The following is a 22,193-nucleotide window of genomic DNA, read 5'->3' on the forward strand; positions in this document are numbered from 1 at the left end:
TGGTATTGCATTTGGTTTTTCGAGAACCCAGGTTCAATAAACCCCCATCATCTATTTTTCTTTTTTTTTTTCTTTTTTTTTTGTTTCCCATCACTTATCAATCATTTCACGCTAACGAGTGAGATAATGTATGAAAAATGTTGTTATATAATTTCTCTATTATGAATTTTTTTACGGAATATACAATTTTTAAAATTTACCTCAACTTTTTTTAAAAATGCTTACATTCTTTTGGAAGGGAGTATGAGTACATCTTTTTTAAATGAATGTCACTAAAAAAAATTACGAGCTCAATTTAAATAGTTCACCATCAAAATTGTTAGAATAATTATTGTGGACAGCGGGCCGCCCACGGGGGCGCTTGGTGAGAAACGAAACAAGCGTTTGCATTTTGTATGGAGTCGCCACCAATTTTTATGGGAAATTGGAACCGTTCGAATACCTCATGTCATGTCAAGACATAAAGTAGTGACATGAACACTAAGCAATCGTTACCCTTAGCATTCTATGTCTAGAATGACTCTCGTGGATGCCAATGAACACGGGTGCTCACGGAGATCTGGAGTAAGGGGTGAGGGTACGTATTAGGAAGCTCTTTTGGTCGAACACCTAATCCCGCCCACCTCGATAGCGGCCTCTACTAATGATTAGGGAAGTTATTCGTACTTGATATATCGTCGGCTATATGCATGCAATGCAACATCCATAAATTAATCCTAACATGTGGGAATTAGGCTAAGTCGGTTGACAATTAATTTAACAAACAATTTGGTCGAAATAGGATTTAATATTGATTTACATGTGAAGACATACAAGCAATAAAAGCAATACAATAATTATAAATTACAATAATGAAAATTACAATAATTACATTGGATTAGGCGATTTATGTCGAAAATACCTTTAAAACGGATAATTTGAGAAAACGAGTAAAAGAATAAAAGAATAAAATTAACAGGAATTAGCGTGATAATACGAATAATAGTAGATTAATACGTAAACTAATTAAACTAAGTCAAGGCAGAAACGGAGTTGAGTGATTTAACTCAACCAGAACAAAGCAAGAGAGTCGCGTCCTTTGGAATAGGCGCAGCAGACGCTGCGTCTGTTCCTTGGTTCAGTTCTGGCTGTGAAGCCGTATTTGCAAACCGTTAATGTCAATTGATGAATTTAAGGATTGATTGATAATATTACTCGGATGAAAGTGATTAACATGTTATTTAACATATGAATGGGTCATGAAAACAGTAAAACATGAATGAGACGGATGCAAACGGATTAATTACATGGATGAACGATTGATTAGTGAAAGACATTAATGAGTCCTCTATGGAAATCAATTAACTAGTCTAAACATGATGATATATATGACGAATATATGAACAAACAGATGAAAACTATATCAACGACGAATTCCAGAAACTCAATATTGATGAATCGAATCTCTACAACCCGGAATTGAATTAAATGACGAAAACCCGCAAATATGAATTATTTGGGATTTAAGGTCGGATTTATGACGATTAAAACATATGAGTGAATGATGAATTATAATATACATGTGAATTAAACTATTGTGCCGAAGAATTAAAGAAAACAAGATAAACAAAAGCAAGACGAAATTTACAGAAGACGAAGAAGAAGAAAAGAAGCAGGAACCGCGGCAGCCTCACGAAGAGGTGCAGCAGGAACTGCGCTTCTTCGAAGAGGCGCAGCAGTTGCTGCGTCTTTTCTCGACTGTCAGTCTTCTGAAAATCCGTAAAAAAAGGTTTTAAAGGCGGTTTTTAGAAATCGGTTTTAATGAGGTATTTTCGACATAAACCTCACAATTGTGATACAATAAATAAATACAATAAATAAAAGAGAGATTTACACCCTCAGACTTACATGTTGACGAAACGAGAAGGACTAAGATATCGATTAGTGATGCTCGACGCGAATGCAATGAAAGTGCCCTCGTAAGAGGAAAACGATTAAGTTGATTAAATAATTAGATTGATTATTGTGGAGTTGGTCAAATTGGTCGATCATGCAACGGAGAGGCTGGTACCCGGAAGGATCCGAGCTTACGTAGTCGAATGTTCAAGCACGTAGGCGCCAAATAGTAAGAACAAAGTCTAGAATGCAAAGGGAGAAGAGAAGGGCGGACACTCGCGTGAGAAATATGAGGAGCGAAGGCTCCTATTTATACTAATCACGCGGAGGAATTATGGTAAGAGAGAAAGATCCGGAAATAACCGACTTAGGTTTAACGCGGAAACTTGGACAAAAAGAAAGCCCTGGGAAAAGGCGCAGCAGGCACTGCGTCCCTTGGAAGAGGCGCAGCACTTGTTGCGTCCTTTCCCGGGTAGGTTCCTCTGCGCGTACAAAACGCGTTTGACAGCCTGTCGTATTTTAGGCATAACTTTCTCTACAAGACTCGGATTAAGGTGATTTTGGTGGCGTTGGAAAGCTAAGAAAGAGATCTAGAACTTTCTGTGAAATAGGCCTGGCCCAAAAAAGTCGTTATCACCTCGTAAAACGGGCCTAAAGATCGGGTTATCATTTTAACTAAATGAAATGCACATTTTGTAATGTAAACTTTTAGTTTAGCCTAATGAAGTGACATGGGACTCAAAATAAGATATAATCTCAACATTTTATGACATCCTAACCTTAGGTAGACAAGCACATTGCTTTGACTCGGGATTTGACGGTTTTAGGAAATGAAGACGGTTTTTGACCCGAACTCCAAATGTACTCTAATTACTGCCAAAACGACCGTAATGACACCTAGATGACAACTAAGAGGTAGACATTAATGTTTGAGCAATCACTTGACGATAAACTTACGAACTGTCACAAATCGTTCCGTATACCAAACATGCGGCCCAATCATCACCGGGTGGTTTGCGGGAGGTGCAGAAATGAGGTATCTACAATTATAAATTAGCTTCATTCAACATAAATATTATAATATCGATAATAATTAATAACTCGTACATTTGTATTTGTTAGTAATCGTTTACATTTGTATTTTTAAATAAAAACTTACTTTTAATAAATGAAATCTAATTTATTTACATATATAAATTAGAGCATTTTAAAGGAAAAATTATAAAGAAGTTTTATTCTCTTAATATATAGGAGAATGTGACCTACATATATATACTAACTATACGAGATATCGTAAATACAGAAAAAACGTATTACTATCACTTAACGAACCTCCTGTCACTCATTATAAGACAGCCATATTTCAGTAATCTTCTGATTTTGATTCCATTTCCCATGTGCAGTATAAAATTAGCGTAATTTATTTTCGCAGTACATCTTTTATTCATTATAGTACATTTTTCCCAATGTTTTCCATTTACCTACCCTTCTCTTAAAACGACAACATGTGGAATCCTCTCTAATTATAATGATTCAAACTATCAAATCCATCAAATTAATTCAATAAAAGATTCTAATTCTTTCTAATTACTCATTGAAATACGCTGATTACAAATTCAAGATCATATTCATATATTTTTCTTTTTTTCATTTTGAAAGTATTCAATTGTTTTATTTGAGATTTGGGTTTTTAGGGTTTGTGTTGGTTGTTGGGGTTAGGGGACGGCGTGGTGGGAGGGGCGGCGGTGTGGGTGGCGTCGCGAGGTTGGTGGCAAAGAAGAAGGAGGCACGTGGGCAGTAGGGAGTGGCGGGGTGGGTAGTGGAGGTTGGTCCGGTGGGCAGTGGGGGTAGTGGGCGGCACATAGGGAGAGGGGGGTGGGTCGTGCGTGGGCGGCGGCAGGGGTTAGTCGGCCCGACGGCGGAGCTGATTAGTGGTGGTGGCTGGTTGGTGGGTAGTTAATAGGAGGGCATAAGTAGGGGATTTTTTTTCCGGATAATTCACGCGGTACCCCTAAGATTTGCCACTTTGCACGTACGAAATACCCAAATTTTTGATCCGAAAATCTTAAAGAGGTCATAACTCGTGTTTACGAGTTCCAAAAGTGACGAATTTTTTTTCCAAATCGTTCATCTTTCCGAGAACTACAATTTGAAAAAAAAAATTGTTGCATTTGGATTCCGCTACTAGGAGTTATTGTGCGTCAAAGTTTTTTCGACTGAACAAACTTTGAGTGAGCATATCTCCTGGTCACGAGTTCCAAATTCGTCAATTTTTTTTTTCAAATCGTAGCACTCGGAAAGATGATCGATTTGAAAAAAAAATCTTCACTTTCTAAGTTAGTAAACACGAGTTATGACCTCTTTAAGTTTTTCGGATCAAAAATTTGGGTATTTTGTGCAAAGTGGCCAACTTCAGGGGTACCACGTGAATTATCCGTTTTTTTTTCCTTGATGTAGTACAGAGGATTAGTGGTGATGAAATAGGAGGGGCAATATTGTCAAAGTAGTACTACGATGAGTAAAATTTGTACTGCGAAAATAAACACCAGGCCTGCTTTACACTAATGACTATTTTACTCTCTTATCTCTTGTTAACTACAGTTGACCAAAACAAAAAGAAGAACCAAAATAAAATAAGTAAAACTCAAATTCTCATTTGTAACGGACAAAATCTGTTATTTTTAAAAGGGCAAGTGAAAAAGCGTTGTGGGAGGTCTATTTAAAAAGTCCGTCACAAGTAAGAGTCTTTGTAAGTAAAATTAGCACCTTTATTTGTTTATCTTTATCTTTACCCAATACGTATTTCCCCGTGGTCTGCAAAATATTATACTAATGACACTATATAATTCTATTACAAAACTTAAAAGAAATGAAAGTAACGGGAAAAAACTGAAAGAGAGAGTGGAGGAACTGTCCAAAAAAAAAACACATACATATACTCATACAACTAAACAAGTCACACCTTACAAGTTACAACTATAGCCGCCCTTAAATATCCAAACTTTCATTTTTTTTTCAAATAAGCCTCAAATTAGCTAGAATCAAGTAATACACATTATTTAGTTATATATAGCTGTAAAGAAAGTTCTTGGATTGATAGCTAGCTAGCAACAAAAGTTGCCTTTCAATCCAACAAAAGAAGACAACACAAAAAAGACATCATAGATTCATCAAAGGTAATTTGGGATGATAGTAGCAAGATCTTGGTTTGGTTACAAAAAATGGCTAAAAGAAAAACAGCCATGGTTTTTGCTATTATGGCTATGTGTGCTACTTTTGTATTTTTCACTCCTTTGTGTTCTAATGCTCAAATTACGGTTGTTCCTATTCAACAACGTCTCCGTCAACAACCGTGTCCGCTTTATGTCTTCGGAGATTCTCTCTATGATACCGGTATGGCCTTTTACATCGATAAAGGCCCTGTCGCTGACTCTTACCCGTATGGTACCACCTATTTCAAACGCCCTGCTGGGAGATTCTCTGACGGCCGTCTCGTTCCTGATTTCATAGGTATTTTACCTCGTCAAAATTTAACATCGTAAATTTTATTGCGTTAACGACTTTTTGTTACAGGAGTAGTTAGACTATCTACATCTACAATGGTTTTTATTGCGTTAACGACTTTGTTACGGGTTACATTAATTGATAGACATTTTTGTAAGCTGATCTATGGATGATGGACTAATACATGGATGAATGACATGCACTACAGCTCAATTCGCAGGATTGCCGTTTCCAGAGCCGTATTTTAAACCAAATTTCACGGATTTTGAAAAATCCGTTAACTTTGCTGATGCAGCTGCTGGTGTTCTGGTTGACGGACGTCCTAATACAGTAAGTAATAACCACTCGATCTAACGCTATTACAAAAATAAACTTAAATGAGACGATATCGTTATGTAAAGTCAATATGTAATTTTATTTGTCGATTTTACAAGCGAAATCATTTATATAAGACTTTGCGTATAGAATTAGGTGTTGGTTACTAATAGATGAGATGAGAATGAATTAGGTGTATGTGTTGGTCGACTTTTACGTACTTCCTTTGGCTTTCTATTGGTTTCTTTTTTATAATGAATGGTGAAAAGTATAGCAATTGTCAAATACAAGTAATACATTATTTGAATGGAGGAAATCGTGGGTGCTACGCAATTTAGGATTATGTGTGATATAATGATTAAGGCCTCGTTTGGTTCATACAGGAATCAAATGCATGTGTTAATTTGCTATGCACGGGAGTTTAATTCCAACATCAAAATTCACATGAATAGCAAGAATCCGTTTGGTTGCCATGTTGGAGTTCTATTCTCCTAGGAGTTTTCAATGACCATGAGGGGGTAGGTAGTTAAATTCCCCCATCATGCAGGAGTTGGAAACTCCTTGTTTGAAACTCCCCCATTTTACAAAAAATGGGGTAACCAAACAACATGCAAAAACCACAATTCATGGGATTTTAGAATTCCCATGAATTTGGTGGGCAACCAAACGAGGCCTAAGTATGCTAATTCTATATTACATTTGGTTTATAAAACTCATTATGATGTTTCTATATGGAGTTTAGTTTTTATTTACTATGTGGTTTAGTTCGTAATTGGCAGTAAGTGAATTATACATCCGATGTACTACCACCAATTTTATAATTTCTGAGCATTATAATAAAGTTTTTGAGTTTTGTTTTAAAAATTATGAGTTTTAGTATAAAGTTTATGAGTTTATTCACTAAAACATTAAGCTCAAAAAAATTATATTAAAACTCAAAAACATTACATACAAACTTAGTTAAATTTGAGTTTTAACGGAAAAAAAAAATTAAAATCTAATTTATAAACTTTAATAAGCTCAGAAAAAATACATATATGCTCGAAAACAAATAAAGTTAGAGGTAATAAGCTCAGAAAAAATACACATATGCTCAAAAAACGTAAAATCTGAGATAATAGATCCGATATATGTTCCTTTTTCTCGTAGGCGCGTCCTAAAGTCAGGACTCATGAGTTTTAACCCGGTCAAAATAAGAGTGTTTATATGATTTAGAGTAAGATTATTATGTGTTTGATGATGAGTGTAAAATGTGGGTAAATACAGTTAAATTTGGAGTTGCAAACAGACTATTATGTAGAAATGGTGGGTAAAATGGAACAACAATACGGAGAAGAAAAGACGGAGCAGCTGGTATCACGTGCAGTGCACGTATTCAACACAGGGGCTAATGACTATGTTGACCTTTGGAATCAAAACGCAAAGCCTCTTGATCCATCCTTGGTTAATTCATTAGTTAACAAGATTCTTGGCAACTTTACCCTTCACCTCACAGTAAGATCGATCTTTCCATTAAATCATACTCCCTCCTATTCTAAATAACTCTCCCTATTTTCTTTTTCGTCTATTCACAATACTCTCCCTATTTCCTTATTTGGCAAACTTTTATACTTATTTTAATCACCCCACCCCACAACAATACCCCACAATACTCATACTTTATCTTATTTTAATCACTTTACCCCACAACAATCCTTATTTTAATCACCTTACCTAGGGATGGCAATGGATAGGATCTGGATAGGATCCTATAAGATTCAGATCCGGTCCATATTTACAGGATCTGAAATTCCCATATCCATATCCGATCCGCAGGATCTGGACTGGATCGGGATCTATCCATATCCTTTTGATAGTAAAAGAAAAACTCCCTTTTAAAATATGAAATTATTAATTTTTGGATTTTATTGCGATTTAACCTAATATTTTTATCTATTAGATACAAATAATAAAGCTAAAATTTAAAAAACATAAAAATAATGTCTTATGAAATTACAATAACACTAAAAAAATATTTCTTTTAACCGAAAAATGTTAATTAGAAAAAATCATGATTTGATTTTTGAAAATATATTATAAAAACAAAGCATATAGTTTTATTATTTGTTTAACTTAACTTATTGTTTAAGAAAATGAAATAAAAATGGATCTAAGGGTAGGATCTGGATCTCGACCATACGATCCATATCCATATCCTTATCCATTGGATCTAAGATATTGCGATCCATATCCGGTCCGTAGGATCTGGATTCCAGGATCTGGGCAGGATCTGGATTCTATTGCCATCCCTAACCTTACCCCACAACAATACTTATTTTAATCACACAATACCTTCTCTCTCTCCAATCTCTTACCCACTCCAATACTTTATCATATAATACTCCCCTCCCTTAATTCTCGTGCCCTCCATGAAAGGGGAGGGTTATGTAGAATAGGAGGGAGTACTCCGTATTTACAAACTTATTACGGTTCTCGCTATATATTAATATTAATGTTAATTTTTTTGGTGGATATATATAGAGAATGTACTACCAAGGAGCAAGAAAGTTTGCATTTCATGGGTTTGGGCCAGTGGGGTGTTTACCAGGATTCCTTGAAGAAGACGGTAGTTGTTCGGAATCGTTAAATGAGTTGATGAGATTGCACAACGAACGGTTTGCTCCGATGGCCAAGACATGGGCCCGTAAATTACCTGGTTTCAAGTACACCATCTATGATTTCTATTCTTCTTTATCCGCCCGTCTCGCTAACGGCGCTCAATACGGTATGTCTTCTTTCTATTCCTCCTATTTTTTTTAGGTCATTTAATACTCCCACTACTTTGCTAATACGCTTAGATCGTATGATTATGTCTCTCGCATGCAGGATTAACCAAAACACAATCAGTTTTATTTTATTTTATTTTACTAACTTATTATAGTTATCCCTATATACTTTGTATGACAATGCAATAGTGTCATAAACAATTTAAAAATGGCGTCAAATATTATGTTAGTGACGTGATTGTGGAGAAATTGTTACAAATAATGATACATGAAAGAATTGATGTTTGGTGATAAAGAAATCACATTAACTTTATTGTATAGGACAAGTTAGATTAATCAGTGAAAGATCTAAAATAAAGAGAGTTTGAATTCTCCACCTTAAATTTGGATATTCAACACAACGATTAAAATACGAGGATTAAATGATAATTCATACACTGATCCGATGGTTTATTCTATAAATTGTTATGTCTAAGTTCTGAATATATACACAGTTATTTCACGTGATTTTATATTTCTCATAATTGCAAAAGGAAAAAAGAAACATATATAGCCGTAATGAAAAAATAAATTTATGTAGTGTACGAATTTTCACTTACTTAAAATAAAAATGTAAAATGATATACAAAATTAATAATTAATATGAATGGAATATTATAATGTGTATAAAAATCAATGATTAGCCGTCTGGTCTTGTATTATATGGACGTTGATCTGGTTCTTTATTTGGACATGCATATATTAATATTATCAACAAAGAGTTGGGGCAAAATCATAGAGTTGGGGGAACAACTTGTACACATTTTGCAATCTTCCCATTGCGGGTGTTACATTTATGGGTGTCACGTCGTATTATTTGGTCTCTGATAGCTAATTGTCTTTCATTTTGTTTTTTATAAACTCAATTAATGAATACTTAATAATTAGATCGGTATGGTGGTATTAGAAACTAAACAATGTTATTGTGATGGAAATTGATATACTCTATATTTAATTATGAAGAGTGATCACGGATCATACTATTTGATAAACTCGATCTGTGCGACCTTTATTGCTTGTTTTAAATCTTGGGACATTTAGGGAGTGTTTGGTTAGAGAGTTTTAGGAAATGGATTGGGAGTTAGGAAAAGGAATGAGACATTTAGGCGTTGTTTGTAAAGTACAGTAAATGTTTGATTTGAAAGAAGGAATAAGTAAATACATCTCTTGTCTCATTTCATCTATTTATATTTTTATTCTTTAAGAGAATTATATTACTCCTAGGTAAACAAATAATGAATGAGACGATAAACAAACGAATGAGATATTAAAGCACTTCCTGAAGTAAAGAATATTTTATAGTATTACCGTATATGCCAACAAAAAGAAATTGAGAGATTTTGTAGGTCATGGAGTCATCAGTCATGGTCTGTAATCTGTATAACAAGTACGATATGGAATAGTTTGCCAATATATAAAACCTGGAATCATAAATACTACTATGTTGATGTTGACATTAGTTTGAGTCAGGAGTATATAATATAATAATCAGCAACTCTTTCTTGTAACGGGCATCTCCGTCATAATCTTACGACGGGTCAGTATTACTCTATGTGGCTAGATAAGACAAAACATAATGTTGTTTGCTACACACTCTACCTTTATCTTATCTATCAACATGAGTAGTATTTGACTCGTCGCAAGCTTGCGACGGCTAACAATAATAATACGGTTTTGGGATCAAGAGTCGCAGATATGACAGACAACATTAACATTAACAACATAGTATTAAATATTGAAGTCCTAAGATTCTGGGTGTTGGATCTAACAAGAAAGGATTATTAATATTGTGATTAATTATAGGTTTCGCGGAAACCCAAAGAGCATGTTGTGGAAGTGGACCGTTCAACGGTAAATTCAGTTGCATGGACAAAGTCAATTTTACTCTTTGTGATGATCCAACTAAACACTTATGGTTTGATGCTGGCCATCCTTCTGAGAGAGCTGACTTACAATTTGCTCAAGAATTTTGGGGTGGTCCTCCTAATCTTGTTAATCCTGTCAATTTAAAGACTTTCTTTGAATTGCAAGCCACTACTGATTAATCATCATTTCGGTTGGGATTAATACATGACATATTGTGAGATGTCATTTTATTAAAGGCGGGTCCATTTATATACACCAAAACTAATTGTATAAAACGGTATTGTTTCACTAAATTGTGAGATGCTGATCGATAGTTATGAGAAATCAACCTAATTTAATTGATTAGTTTTTTTTTATTATTAACTAGTTCTTAGGGCGTTATAATTTTATACTCCGTAGTATGTTTGAAAGGCAATATTTTTTTTTTTACGAGAGAATTTGTTTGCACGATGGAACATGTATTATTTATTCTTATTCATCGTCATGTACATGTATTCTTGTCGGAATAGATTCACAAGCGTTTTATTTAGGGTTTTTTGTCAAAAGGTACCTAACATTTAGGTTACTTTGCACACAGTTACCTAACATTATTTTTTTTGCCCAAGAGTACCTAAAGTTTATATGTCATTTGTTAACAAATACCAATTAATATTCTCCGTCAAAAAAAGTTAATTTGGGGGGTTGATTGATGGAAAATTGTGATTTATTTAATCTCTCCTTAATCTCTTTCTTTAAAATTGATTAATCAAATAATTTAAATATAACAATATATAAGAGTTGATATATAAGATATAATAAGTGGAGATGAGGAAAAAAAAAGTTAAATTATGTGATTAATTGTCTTAAAGAAATGGATTAAAGAGAGGGTAAAATAAATCTCGTTATTCTCATTGAAGACGGCATATCCTTCACAAACTGATGAAGACGGGTCAAGTAATACCCAAGTGGGTAGATAAGACAAAAGCAGAATGTTACTCCCTAGGCATTTTGCTTTTGTCTTATCTACCCCTTGGGTATTACTTAACCCGTCAACTTATAACGAATATGCTCGTTTTCAATAAGACTTGTTGATCGTGCAAGTTACAATAACAAGTGACAAAAGGGGATATATAGTCATTGAGGATAGGTCATTCACTTCAAATTTTAAAATATGTTAATATTTGATCAATAATATTTAAAGATGTTGTAAATAAATTTACACAAATTAAGTAAGTCGGTCTCTCATTAATGTTAGTGAGAGACATCTCTCATGATAGGTAATTATTATTATTATTCGTATTTAATTTTTATCTTTTTCTTTTTAATTAATTTTTAGTTTATTTATTAGTTGTCTCTCATTGATGTAGTGAGAGACGGTCTTTCATGGGACTTAAGCCCTGTTCTTTTGGACTGAAACTGTCTTAACTGAATTGAACTGAACTTAATGAAGCTGAATTGAATTGAACTGAACTTAATGGAGCTGAACTGAACTGGAATAAGAGTTAATTTGTGAAGAGAATAGCTGAACTGAACTGAAATTGGTTGAAATTAAATCCAAAAAAAAAAAAAAAAACCTTACTGACTTACCGTCCTTATTTGTTTCACCAAAAATTTAAATTCGTGTTTGAGAGTTGAGATCCAAGAATAAAATGTCATTACAATCCATAAAAATAATAAGAAATAAAATCTTTAAAAATCCCAATTGTGTTTTATTACGGTAGTTTGATTGCCAACTACCAAATGCCGTAACAAAAAAGTGTTGGAAGTCTTGAATGTAACGAAAGTGGCGGATTACTTAACTCAACTATTTAGTTACAAAGTCAATGAAAAATGTCAAATATGAGGAATTTGGGTAGCTAAGTACGTATATGAGTACTTTCCTAAACAGCTCATTAAGGTTTTAGAAGTAATAAATTAAATTAAATTAAATTAAAGACTAGAAATGAAAGAGAGAAAGACAGATGAACAAAGCACATACTTAATTAAATTAGTATAATTAAAGCAAACAAGCCTACACGTGAAGTAGAATGAATGCATCAACAATGTCGAACACTAATTAGTAATCACCACCCACCGGCCACCACTCACCCTTTTTCTTTCTTCACTTCTAAGCTTAATTGTATAAAGGTCTTAAGCCAACTCTATAGTCTTCCTTTTCCTCCTTCCATTTAATTAACTAATCATTCTCCCCATTCCATTATTTCCTTCTTTTTCTGTTAGACTACCTAAAAGTAGCTGCAAAATATACACCGTATGTCGTATAATACGGATTGTTAATAAAAATACGGTGGGTAATTTTCTTAGTCATGCAATGATCTTTATATTAACTGTATCAGATATTCATATAGTTTTCTTAAGTTTTTATAAACCTATCATGTTTTAATGATGATCCGACCAATAATCGGTTTTATTTTATTTAAAATACATTTTTGACGGATTTAATTTATTTAAAATCATTTACTTTGCGATTCGATTTCCTTTCCATCTTCACTAATTTCCTATCTTCATTTCATGCTCGTTTTGTGTGAAATCATCATCCTGCCATCGTTACTCCAGTTTCCTTTATTGTAATTTTACTTTTAATAAATGTTTATGTAGTCTTTAAGTTTGGCTTCGATGCATGCACTAGATTTGCTAGTCGGGCTTCTAGTGCAACTTAGTCGACTAACTTGCTAGATCAATCCTGATTCATCACCTAGCTAACACACATACCCTTGTCACGACTTCCTAAACAAATCATCATTAAAACCCCACTTCTTATTTCTTCTTCGGCTCGACCCAAACAACAAGAACATCCATACCCAACTCCATAACCAAGCCCAAAACGTTTTCTCCCCTTTGTGAACCCCCGTGAGCCGCGGTTATACAAAAAGAATATACACATAACGGACAACGGAAAATACGTATTTTTAAAAACTTTCTACGAAAAACCCGCGGAGTGTTGGTAACAGAATTGGATCATGATTGATGATGAAGTAAGATACAACGATTTGTATGAATATAGAGAGAAGCAGAGAGAATGAGCTTGAGAAACGAAATCTTGTATATTGAGTGAATGATGTATTGTGTCTTACAATTGTACATATGATCTTGCTTATATAGTTGAGATTAACCGACCTATTAATCTAACTATATATAGGACTAGGTAGCTCTAACTAACTGTGGTAATCATAACTAACTAGAGTTAGTTATATTCCTAACAACCTGTAACTAACTTTGTAACCGAATTTCTTCCTTAGTCTCCAACACCCCCCCCCCCCCCCTCAAGTTGGAGGGTGTGGTGAACAGCCCCAACTTGGCCTGTAGAAACTGATGTCTTGGTCCAGGTAAGGCTTTAGTGAATAAATCAGCTGGCTGTTGATGAGTAGGTATGTATGATAAAGTGATTAATCCTTGTTGTAACTTTTCTCGAATAAAATGACAGTCCAAGTCTATGTGTTTGGTCCTTTCGTGGAAAACTGGATTTTTAGCAATATGGATAGCTGACTGACTGTCACACTTGATGGGTATAGCTGTAATGTTGGGAACTGATAATTCAGAGAGAAGACGACTTAACCAGGCAAGTTCTGCTGTTATTCGACGCAAAGATCTGTACTCAGCTTCTGCAGAGGAGAGGGAAAGAGTCTGCTGCTTCTTAGACTTCCAGGAAATTAAGGATCCTTCTAGAAAAACCAAGAAGCCACTGACAGACTTCCTTGTATCAGGACAAGATGCCCAGTTGATGGTTATCAAATCTAAACCTCGTAAGTGAACGAGTTCGTTGCACTAATTGAGGGTCGAATCCACAAGGAGCATGGGAGAATACTAATCGTTTTAGTTCTATTGTTTAGCTAAGTCGGCAATATTTGGATGAGGTTTTAAAGTAAACAACTAAACTAAATAAAATAAAATGCAAATTAACAAAAGATGATAAATGAGTAAGAGAGGAATAAAATTGTAAATCAAATGAATAAAAGGCCTAGAACTCGGTTCTCCCACAACGATTCATAATTCCACGTCATGTTTCCCTAGGCTAATCATTCGGGTAGACAAGCAAGGAGGAGATGGCTCTAATTCGCCTAAAATCCCCCTCTCGGGTTCGCAATAGGACACTAGCATTACTGATATAGGACCATGTTGCACTCTTTTTCCCTCTATTTTCATGCATATTCGACCCCATTTGAGGCGGTTTTGTACCCCCTTTACTCTCGTTTCTTGTCCCGATTCCCTTTACTATGACACTGTGGCCCCCTTACAGAAATTGAGGCGGGAACGGGCGAAACGAAGCTAGAAAGACGGGATTTCTAAGCTATGCATGAAAGATGAAGGGAATGATGCTGAGGAGTATCCTCAGCCGGTAGGCCGGCAGCCGGCTAGCCGGCTGGGAGTACATATACATGGAAATGAAGGAAGAAGTATGGAAGAAGCATCCCCAGCCGGTGGCCCGGCGGCCGGCTAGCCGGCTGGGAAGACATATGAGCTTAAGAAATACGAGTAATGAAGAAGTTACAGGAATCTCCCAGCCGGTCAAATGACCGGCAGCCGGCTAGCCGGCTGGGAGTCCCTCCAAAAGCCAAAAGTCAAGTTTGAAGTCAAAGGTGTCCCAGCCGGTCAGGGACTGGCAGCCGGTTGACCGGCCAAGCATACCTGACAGCTTCAAGACGTTAATTCAAAATCCAGGAAACTCTCAGCCGGTCAAAGGACCGGCGGCCGGTTGACCGGCCGGGAGTGCGAGTACGTGTTTCAGAAGCCCATTCCAAATTCTATCCTAATCCTTGTGGAACCTATAAATACCCCCTCTTAAACCCCTTTGTACACACAACCCTAGATCTGAGAATATTTCCCTTTCAAGTTTAAAACTTTGCTAATCCTTTTGCTAATCATTCCTTAATTAGACTAGTTCTTCAATTAATTTGTGATTGAATTTGGGTTGTAAGAAGAAGATTGAAAGTTTATACTTATTTATTCTATCATAATTCCTTTCTTGCTTCTTGATTGGTATTATTTCTCTCCTTATTTTCATTTGTTTACATTTTGTTCTTCCTTCAAGTTTATTTGATTGTTTATGTTAAAATTGTTGTTGTTGTTTGTTTGTTGTTGTTGATTTCATCATTGTTCATCTTTTCATTGTTCCTCTTTGCTTTGATTCTCTTTCATTTGTTCATCCTTGGATAGTTGTCCTCAAAGACTTAATCTTTGAGTTGATTTGGTTAAAGATTGTGCATTTTAGATTAGTTAATCTTGTTATTAGAAATAATCTCTTCTTCTCTTAATTATTGTTGATTTGTTGCATGCTTAGTAGTAAGATTCATCTCCTCACCATGTTTGTGACCAAAGTTTCCATCTTTATTGTTTATTTTGCAATTAGGACCATGATTAGTGAGTAGACTCCTTCTAGGACTCGGCTTGACCCGATATGGGTAATTTCACTAACTAATTGTCACTAAGGCTAATTTGTGGGGAAAATTGGTTAGGGTAGTCTAGGGGAATTTTCATGCTTAAGGTTTGGTTTCCGGGTAGTGTCGGCTTTTGACCCTTGTCCACCAACGGAAGTTGGTTAGGTTGTTAGTCGAATATTTGAGGACCGACCCTTGTCACCAACTAAGGTTGAGACCGGAAGGGAGAACCGAGGGAGGGTGCCTCTAGGCTAGCGTTTGAAATCGACCTCCGGAAGGGGGAGTGGGATGACCCGAAATATGATGAGGGCTTAATGACCTTGACCATTCACTTGACCTCCTTGGGAACATGCATGTTCTTGGGGTTGTCGGGTTTTGAGTTAGGGATACCGACTTTCGAACCCGGGAGGGGGGTTAGTCGGAGTAGCTAGTGTTCTAGTGCGAGACCGGAAGGGAGGTTCTAGGCGAATTAGAGCCATCTCCCCCTTACCTTTCTACCCCTTTTGATTAGCCGAGACGATTAGTATATGGAATTACTCATGTTTATGGTCGGACCGAGTTCTAGTCCTTCTCTTTATTTGATCTATCCTTTATCTTTAGCTTGTTTTTACCTTATCTTGTTGTTTGTCTTTTAATTTGATAGTTTAGCGCTAGATTGTTACTACCCTCTTTGTTATTTATCGACTTAGCTAAACCGGTGAATTAGAACGATTAGTACTCCACCTACTCCTTGTGGGATCGACCCTTTTAAGTGTACAACGATAAAATCGCGCACTTGCGAGGTTTAACTTGAGACCATCAAGTTTTTGGCGCCGTTGCCGGGGAGTACGGCTTGATATTAATCGTTTTTGTTCTAGTTTAGACTAAGTCCTTTGTTACTAATCCTTTCTTTCAAGTGCTTAGGTCTTTTGCATGAGTAGGCGACGAAGACGAGGTCAACCGATATATCAACTTGACCGCGAAATTGAAGCCACGGCAAGAAGACTTAATTCATTAAGAAGAAGGGGTTTACTTGATATTCCACCGATTGAAGAAGTTAACCACCAAGAAGCTACCGAAGTGTTTGAAAATCCTTTTGGGGTTTTAGAAGAAGAACCTAACACCATGGGTGATCCGGTTCCGATAAGAGACACTATGGCTCCTAAGCACATAGTCAATCCAAGCATCCAAAGGCCACGAATTCAGGCTAATAACTTTGAGATTAAAAATGCCTTGCTCAACCTTGTTCAAGACAACCAATTTGGAGGAGGTCCCTTGGAGAACCCAAATGATCATCTAAATGATTTCCTTGAAAATTGTGATATGTACAAATCAAATGGGGTTTCCGATGACGCGGTTCGCCTTAGGTTGTTCCCCCGTTCTCTTAGGGGTTCGGCCAAGGATTGGTTGAAGAATTGTGACCCGGATTCCTTCAAGACATGGGATGAGTTGGCATCGGCATTTTTGAACAAGTATTTCCCACCCTCAAGAACGGCGAAAGTGAAGAGTGAACTACAAAGCTTTACTCAAGAAGACGATGAGACCTTATATGAGGCATGGGAACGGTATAAGAAGCTCCAACGGTTGTGCCCTCACCATGGCATCTCCGAGGCCGAGCTAGTGAACAATTTTTACAAAGGGTTGACTCAAGACCTAAGGCTGTCATTGGATGCGGGATCGGGGAAAGGTGCCTTAGACATTTTGGGGCATAAAGCGGCAAAGGAACTAATTGAGGAGATGGCCTCAAGAACTATGGAATGGGGAAGTGATAGGCAAATGAGGAAAGGCAAGAGCAAGGATTCTAATTCGGTTTTGAATGTGGAAGTTAAGGGTATGCTAGATGAACTCACCCAACAAGTTGCTTTGCTAAATTCAAAACCTAAGGGCTCCGATATGAGGCAAGTCTTGTCGTGTGAGTTGTGTGGTGAACAAGGGCACACTCCCATTGGGTGTCCCTTGATTGCACCCCTAGGTGAGGAATGCTATGAGCAAGTAAATGGAATTTGGGAGTCCACGAGTGCAAGACAAGGGTTCAACAATAATAACAACAACCAATTTGTCAATGGAAAAAGAACTCACCCTTTCTTGTCTTATGCTTCACAAAACATTCAAAATCCCACCACTTCCCAACCTCAACAACAACCAAGGTTCAATCAAAACTCTCAATTCCAAAGACAAATTCCACCCGGTTTCCAAGGGAAACAATTCATCACCCAAAACCAACAACCATTTGGAGGTTTCAAGGGGCAAAATTTCAATCAACAACAAACCCAAAATTTCCAACCACAAAACCAAAACTTCCAAACCCCTCAAAAACCATCTTGGGAACAAGCTTTTGAACAATTGGTTATTGCAAATCAAAAATCCGACTCAAAGCTTGATAACCACATTACCTCACAAAACCGGGTGAATGATGAAATACGGGCATCACAAAAGGCTACGGAAACTCATGTGGCCCAAATTTCTCAACAATTGAGTCAATTGGCTCAAAATCCGGGGAAGTTTCCGGGTAATACGGTTAACCCAAGGGAGATGAATGCGGTGTTTTTGAGGAGTGGTAAGCAATTGGAGGAGGTTGAGAAATCTCCTAAGTGGAAGAGGAAGAGGGTGTCAAGTGAAGTGGTGAAAGAGCACCCGGTTGAAGTTGTGCAAGAAGATGAGATTATGGTGGAGAAGTCTAAGGAGGTGGAGATGGTTGACCCTCCAAAGCAAGATGAGCCTATTGCAACTAAGGCCAAAGAATGTATTCCACCACCAAGGGAGTATGTAGCGCCGGTACCCTTTCCACAAAGGCTTGCAAAGCCTAGAATTGAAAAGAAATATGAGAAGTTTGTGGAGATCTTGAAGGGAATGAATGTCACGATTCCTTTCCTCGACATGATTACCGAAATTCCATCTTATGGCAAATTTCTTAAGGAACTTGTCACTTTGAAGAAGAAGAATGGAGAGGTGCAAACCATCAACCTCTCTAAGGAATGTAGTGCTATACTCACTCACACCAACAAGCTTCCTAACAAGCTAGAAGATCCGGGGAGCTTCTCTATCCCTTGTTCTATCCAAGGGGTGGCTATTAAAAGAGCTTTGTGTGATTTGGGGGCTAGTGTGAGCCTCATGCCACTTTCTATATTCAAGAGGCTTGATTTGGGAGACTTGAAACCTACTAGAGTTTCACTTCAACTTGCCGATCGGTCGGTTAAGTTTCCCATAGGTGTGATTGAAGATGTACCCTTGGTTGTTGGGAAGCTCGTCATACCTTGTGACTTCTTTGTTATGGATATGCCCGAGGACTACAATGTACCTATCATTTTGGGGCGACCTTGTCTTGCCACCGGGGGAGCTATGATCGACGTAAAGAGTGGGAAACTATCTTTGCAAGTGGGTGAGGATAGGGTGGAATTTGAACTCCACAAGTCCATGGAAGCTCCTTCTCTAGGTGACACTTGTTGCATTGTTGACATTCTTGAGAATCCCATGGAGGAGCATGACCCGAAAGCTTCCTCCATGGATCCTTTGGAGACTTGTCTTGTTAGTGGGTATGAGGTCGATGACAAAGATATTGAGACTCTTGCATATGTGTGGATGTTGGATTCGGCTCCTATTCATGAACAAGCTCCCAAATTTGAAGTGTTGGAAGTCGGTAAGAAGGAGGAGAGTTCCACGCCTCCTCCTACGGTTGAACTTAAACCTCTTCCCTCTTCTTTGAAGTATGAATTTCTAGGAGATAATTCCACTTTTCCCGTCATCATCAATAGTGCACTTGATGACACCCAAACCTCAAAACTCATTTCTTTGCTCAAAAGGTTCAAGGGTGTCCTTGGGTACACTATTGGTGACCTCAAGGGGATTAGTCCCTCTTTGTGTACTCATAAAATTCTTCTTGAAAATGAGGATGCATCCTCAATTGAGCCACAAAGAAGGCTTAATCCCATCATGAAAGAGGTTGTAAGGAAAGAAGTCCTTAAGCTACTTGACGCGGGCATTATCTATCCTATTTCGGATAGTAGGTGGGTAAGCCCGGTTCATGTAGTTCCCAAAAAAGGAGGCATGACGGTAGTGCGAAATGACAAGAATGAATTGATTCCTACAAGGACGGTGACCGGGTGGAGAATGTGCGTGGACTATAGGAAGTTGAACAAATCCCACCGGAAGGATCACTTTCCTTTACCGTTCATGGATCAAATGCTAGAAAGATTAGCTCAACACAACTATTTTTGCTTCTTGGATGGCTATTCGGGATTTTTCCAAATCCCCATCCATCCAAGCGACCAAGAAAAGACCACCTTTACTTGTCCCTTTGGCACCTATGCATATAGGAGGATGCCATTCGGACTATGTAATGCTCCGTCTACTTTTCAAAGAGCTATGATGTCAATTTTCTCCGATTTCATTGAACAAGAAATGGAAGTTTTCATGGATGATTTCTCGGTTGTTGGGAAAAGTTTTGAAAGTTGTTTAATGAATTTGGAGAAAGTTTTGAGCAAGTGTCAAGAGTCTAACCTTGTGCTTAATTGGGAGAAGTGCCATTTCATGGTACAAGAAGGTGTTGTGTTAGGACACATAGTGTCCAATCGTGGGATAGAAGTTGATAAGGCTAAAATTGAAGTCATTGCTAGTCTCCCACCCCCCACCAATGTCAAGGGGGTGAGAAGTTTCCTTGGACATGCGGGCTTTTACCGCCGCTTCATCAAGGACTTCTCCAAGATTGCGAGACCTTTGACCGAGTTGTTAGCCAAAGATACTCCTTTCGTGTTCTCTAACCGTTGTCTTGATGCTTTTAATAGGTTGAAGGAAGCCTTGACAAGTGCTCCGATTATACAACCTCCGGATTGGAGCTTGCCGTTTGAGTTGATGTGTGATGCGAGCGATCATGCCTTGGGCGCGGTATTAGGCCAAAGGAAGGATGGAAAGGTGCATGCAATTCATTATGCAAGCAAAACTCTTGATGATGCTCAAACAAATTACTCAACAACGGAAAAGGAGCTCTTGGCCGTGGTTTTTGCAATGGAAAAGTTCCGGACCTATTTAGTGGGAGCTAAGGTTATAGTGTTCACCGATCATGTTGCTTTGAGACACTTGCTTATCAAGAAGGAGTCCAAGCCTCGATTGATTAGGTGGATATTACTTCTCCAAGAATTTGACATGGAGATTAGGGATAAGAAAGGAGTTGAAAATGTGGTGGCCGATCATTTATCCCGGCTAATCAACCTCAATGTCGACAATGGGCTCCCTATCAATGATTATTTGCCCGATGACCACTTGTTGTCCCTAAGTTTGGGTGAAGCACCGTGGTATGCGGATATTGTCAATTATTTGTGATGGGGCATATTCTGCACCGCTGACCAAGTCAACATATTGAGCAAGGTCAAGGGTATCCACAACAAAGTCAACAACTTAGACAGTCTAGCCGATGGAGCCCATCGGCCTGTCACCTGGGTCTCGGCCAGACAACTAGCCAGCCGGGACACATATCCGCGTACTCATATCCAAGACCCCTCGGTCGGCCTGCCATGGGTCCATCGGCCGAGGGTGAAACGGTCTTTTCACCTGCTAGCCACTTGGCCACTTGGCCACTACGTGACAAAAGGTAAAAGCCTATAAATACTCCTCAACCTTCATTGAGGAAAGGATCCACAAATTAACCTAATAACCACTATTCATCTGGTAATATCTTCCCTATCTCTCTACAATATACTCTTAGCCAAGTTACAACAACTTCTCTCTAAGTTTACTGACTTGAGCGTCGGAGTGAGTACGCCCGGCCAAAGCCGAGCCCTCAGTTTGTTCATCGTTTCAGGAGACCGCAAGGAGGATTCATGCAAGGACATCATTCTACGAGCTACGAGTGGTAACAAATATCTGCTCTGGAATTACACCCGGAACAATTGGCGCCGTCTGTGGGGAAGAAACTAGAAGCTAGTCACATTCATTCCCAAACAACAAAAACAAAAACACAAGAAAAAACCCACCCCAAGAGCTAAGAAGATGTCGAAACAACAAGAGGTATTCGTAAATGACGAAACCGAACCGCACCAAGATGATACCTTTCACAATTATGGAATCGTGCAGCCCTCCACCGGCGGAGTAATCCAACCAGAATTCGGAATGCCGATAATACCAGACACGCCGCTGCCCGCCAACCAGGTCACCGTCATGGGACAGGTGGTTGACGTAGCGAAACTGAAAACGCTCCTGGACCTAATTGGGAGTACGCCCGCTCACACTGTCACGCCAACAAGAGCGACGGAAACCGCCCAGGAGACCAGGGCCCGGAACGTGACTCCCAGAAATTTGAACGAAGCCCTAGGAGAGGCCGACCCTGCCAAGACGCCGGAAGAGCCCAAGGTGGTCGTGGTAAACATAAGTCCCTCTCGCACTCGGGAGAGGACAGCGTCGCCGCAGCACCGACGAGGCACACCCCGGAGGAACCAGAGAAGTCCGACTCAGGAGAGTCGGATAAGAAGCCCGAGCCGGAGAAGGAGTCCTTCCCGCTACGAGG

The 22,193-nt window shown here is 38.1% G+C and overlaps 1 protein-coding gene and 1 non-coding gene across 2 annotated transcripts; one reads left to right on the forward strand and one right to left on the reverse strand.

Annotated features, from left to right (window-relative positions):
* The first annotated feature begins 4,924 nt into the window (after window positions 1-4,924).
* On the forward strand, window positions 4,925-10,909 carry LOC141653764 (GDSL lipase-like). Its single transcript, XM_074461610.1, has 5 exons — window positions 4,925-5,385; window positions 5,588-5,709; window positions 6,961-7,188; window positions 8,215-8,458; window positions 10,302-10,909. The coding sequence occupies exons 1-5, from the start codon at window positions 5,097-5,099 to the stop codon at window positions 10,541-10,543; spliced, it is 1,125 nt and encodes a 374-aa protein (XP_074317711.1). The 5' UTR covers window positions 4,925-5,096; the 3' UTR covers window positions 10,544-10,909.
* A 6,285-nt stretch (window positions 10,910-17,194) lies between these two features.
* LOC141653950 (small nucleolar RNA R71) lies at window positions 17,195-17,301 on the reverse strand. Its single transcript, XR_012547538.1, has one exon. It is a non-coding gene; the product is annotated as a small nucleolar RNA R71 (small nucleolar RNA).
* Window positions 17,302-22,193: the final 4,892 nt, after the last annotated feature.

This window comes from Silene latifolia, chromosome 4 (assembly GCF_048544455.1).
Source record: "Silene latifolia isolate original U9 population chromosome 4, ASM4854445v1, whole genome shotgun sequence".
Lineage (NCBI taxonomy): Eukaryota > Viridiplantae > Streptophyta > Magnoliopsida > Caryophyllales > Caryophyllaceae > Silene > Silene latifolia.

Excerpts from the sequence above, each read along its gene's own strand:
- LOC141653764 (XM_074461610.1), top strand. The coding sequence starts at position 5,097 with ATGGCTAAAAGAAAAACAGCCATGGTTTTTGCTATTATGGCTATGTGT. Across the intron at positions 5,386-5,587 it reads TCTCGTTCCTGATTTCATAG|CTCAATTCGCAGGATTGCCG; the intron begins GTATTTTACCTC and ends CATGCACTACAG. Across the intron at positions 8,459-10,301 it reads CGCTAACGGCGCTCAATACG|GTTTCGCGGAAACCCAAAGA; the intron begins GTATGTCTTCTT and ends GATTAATTATAG.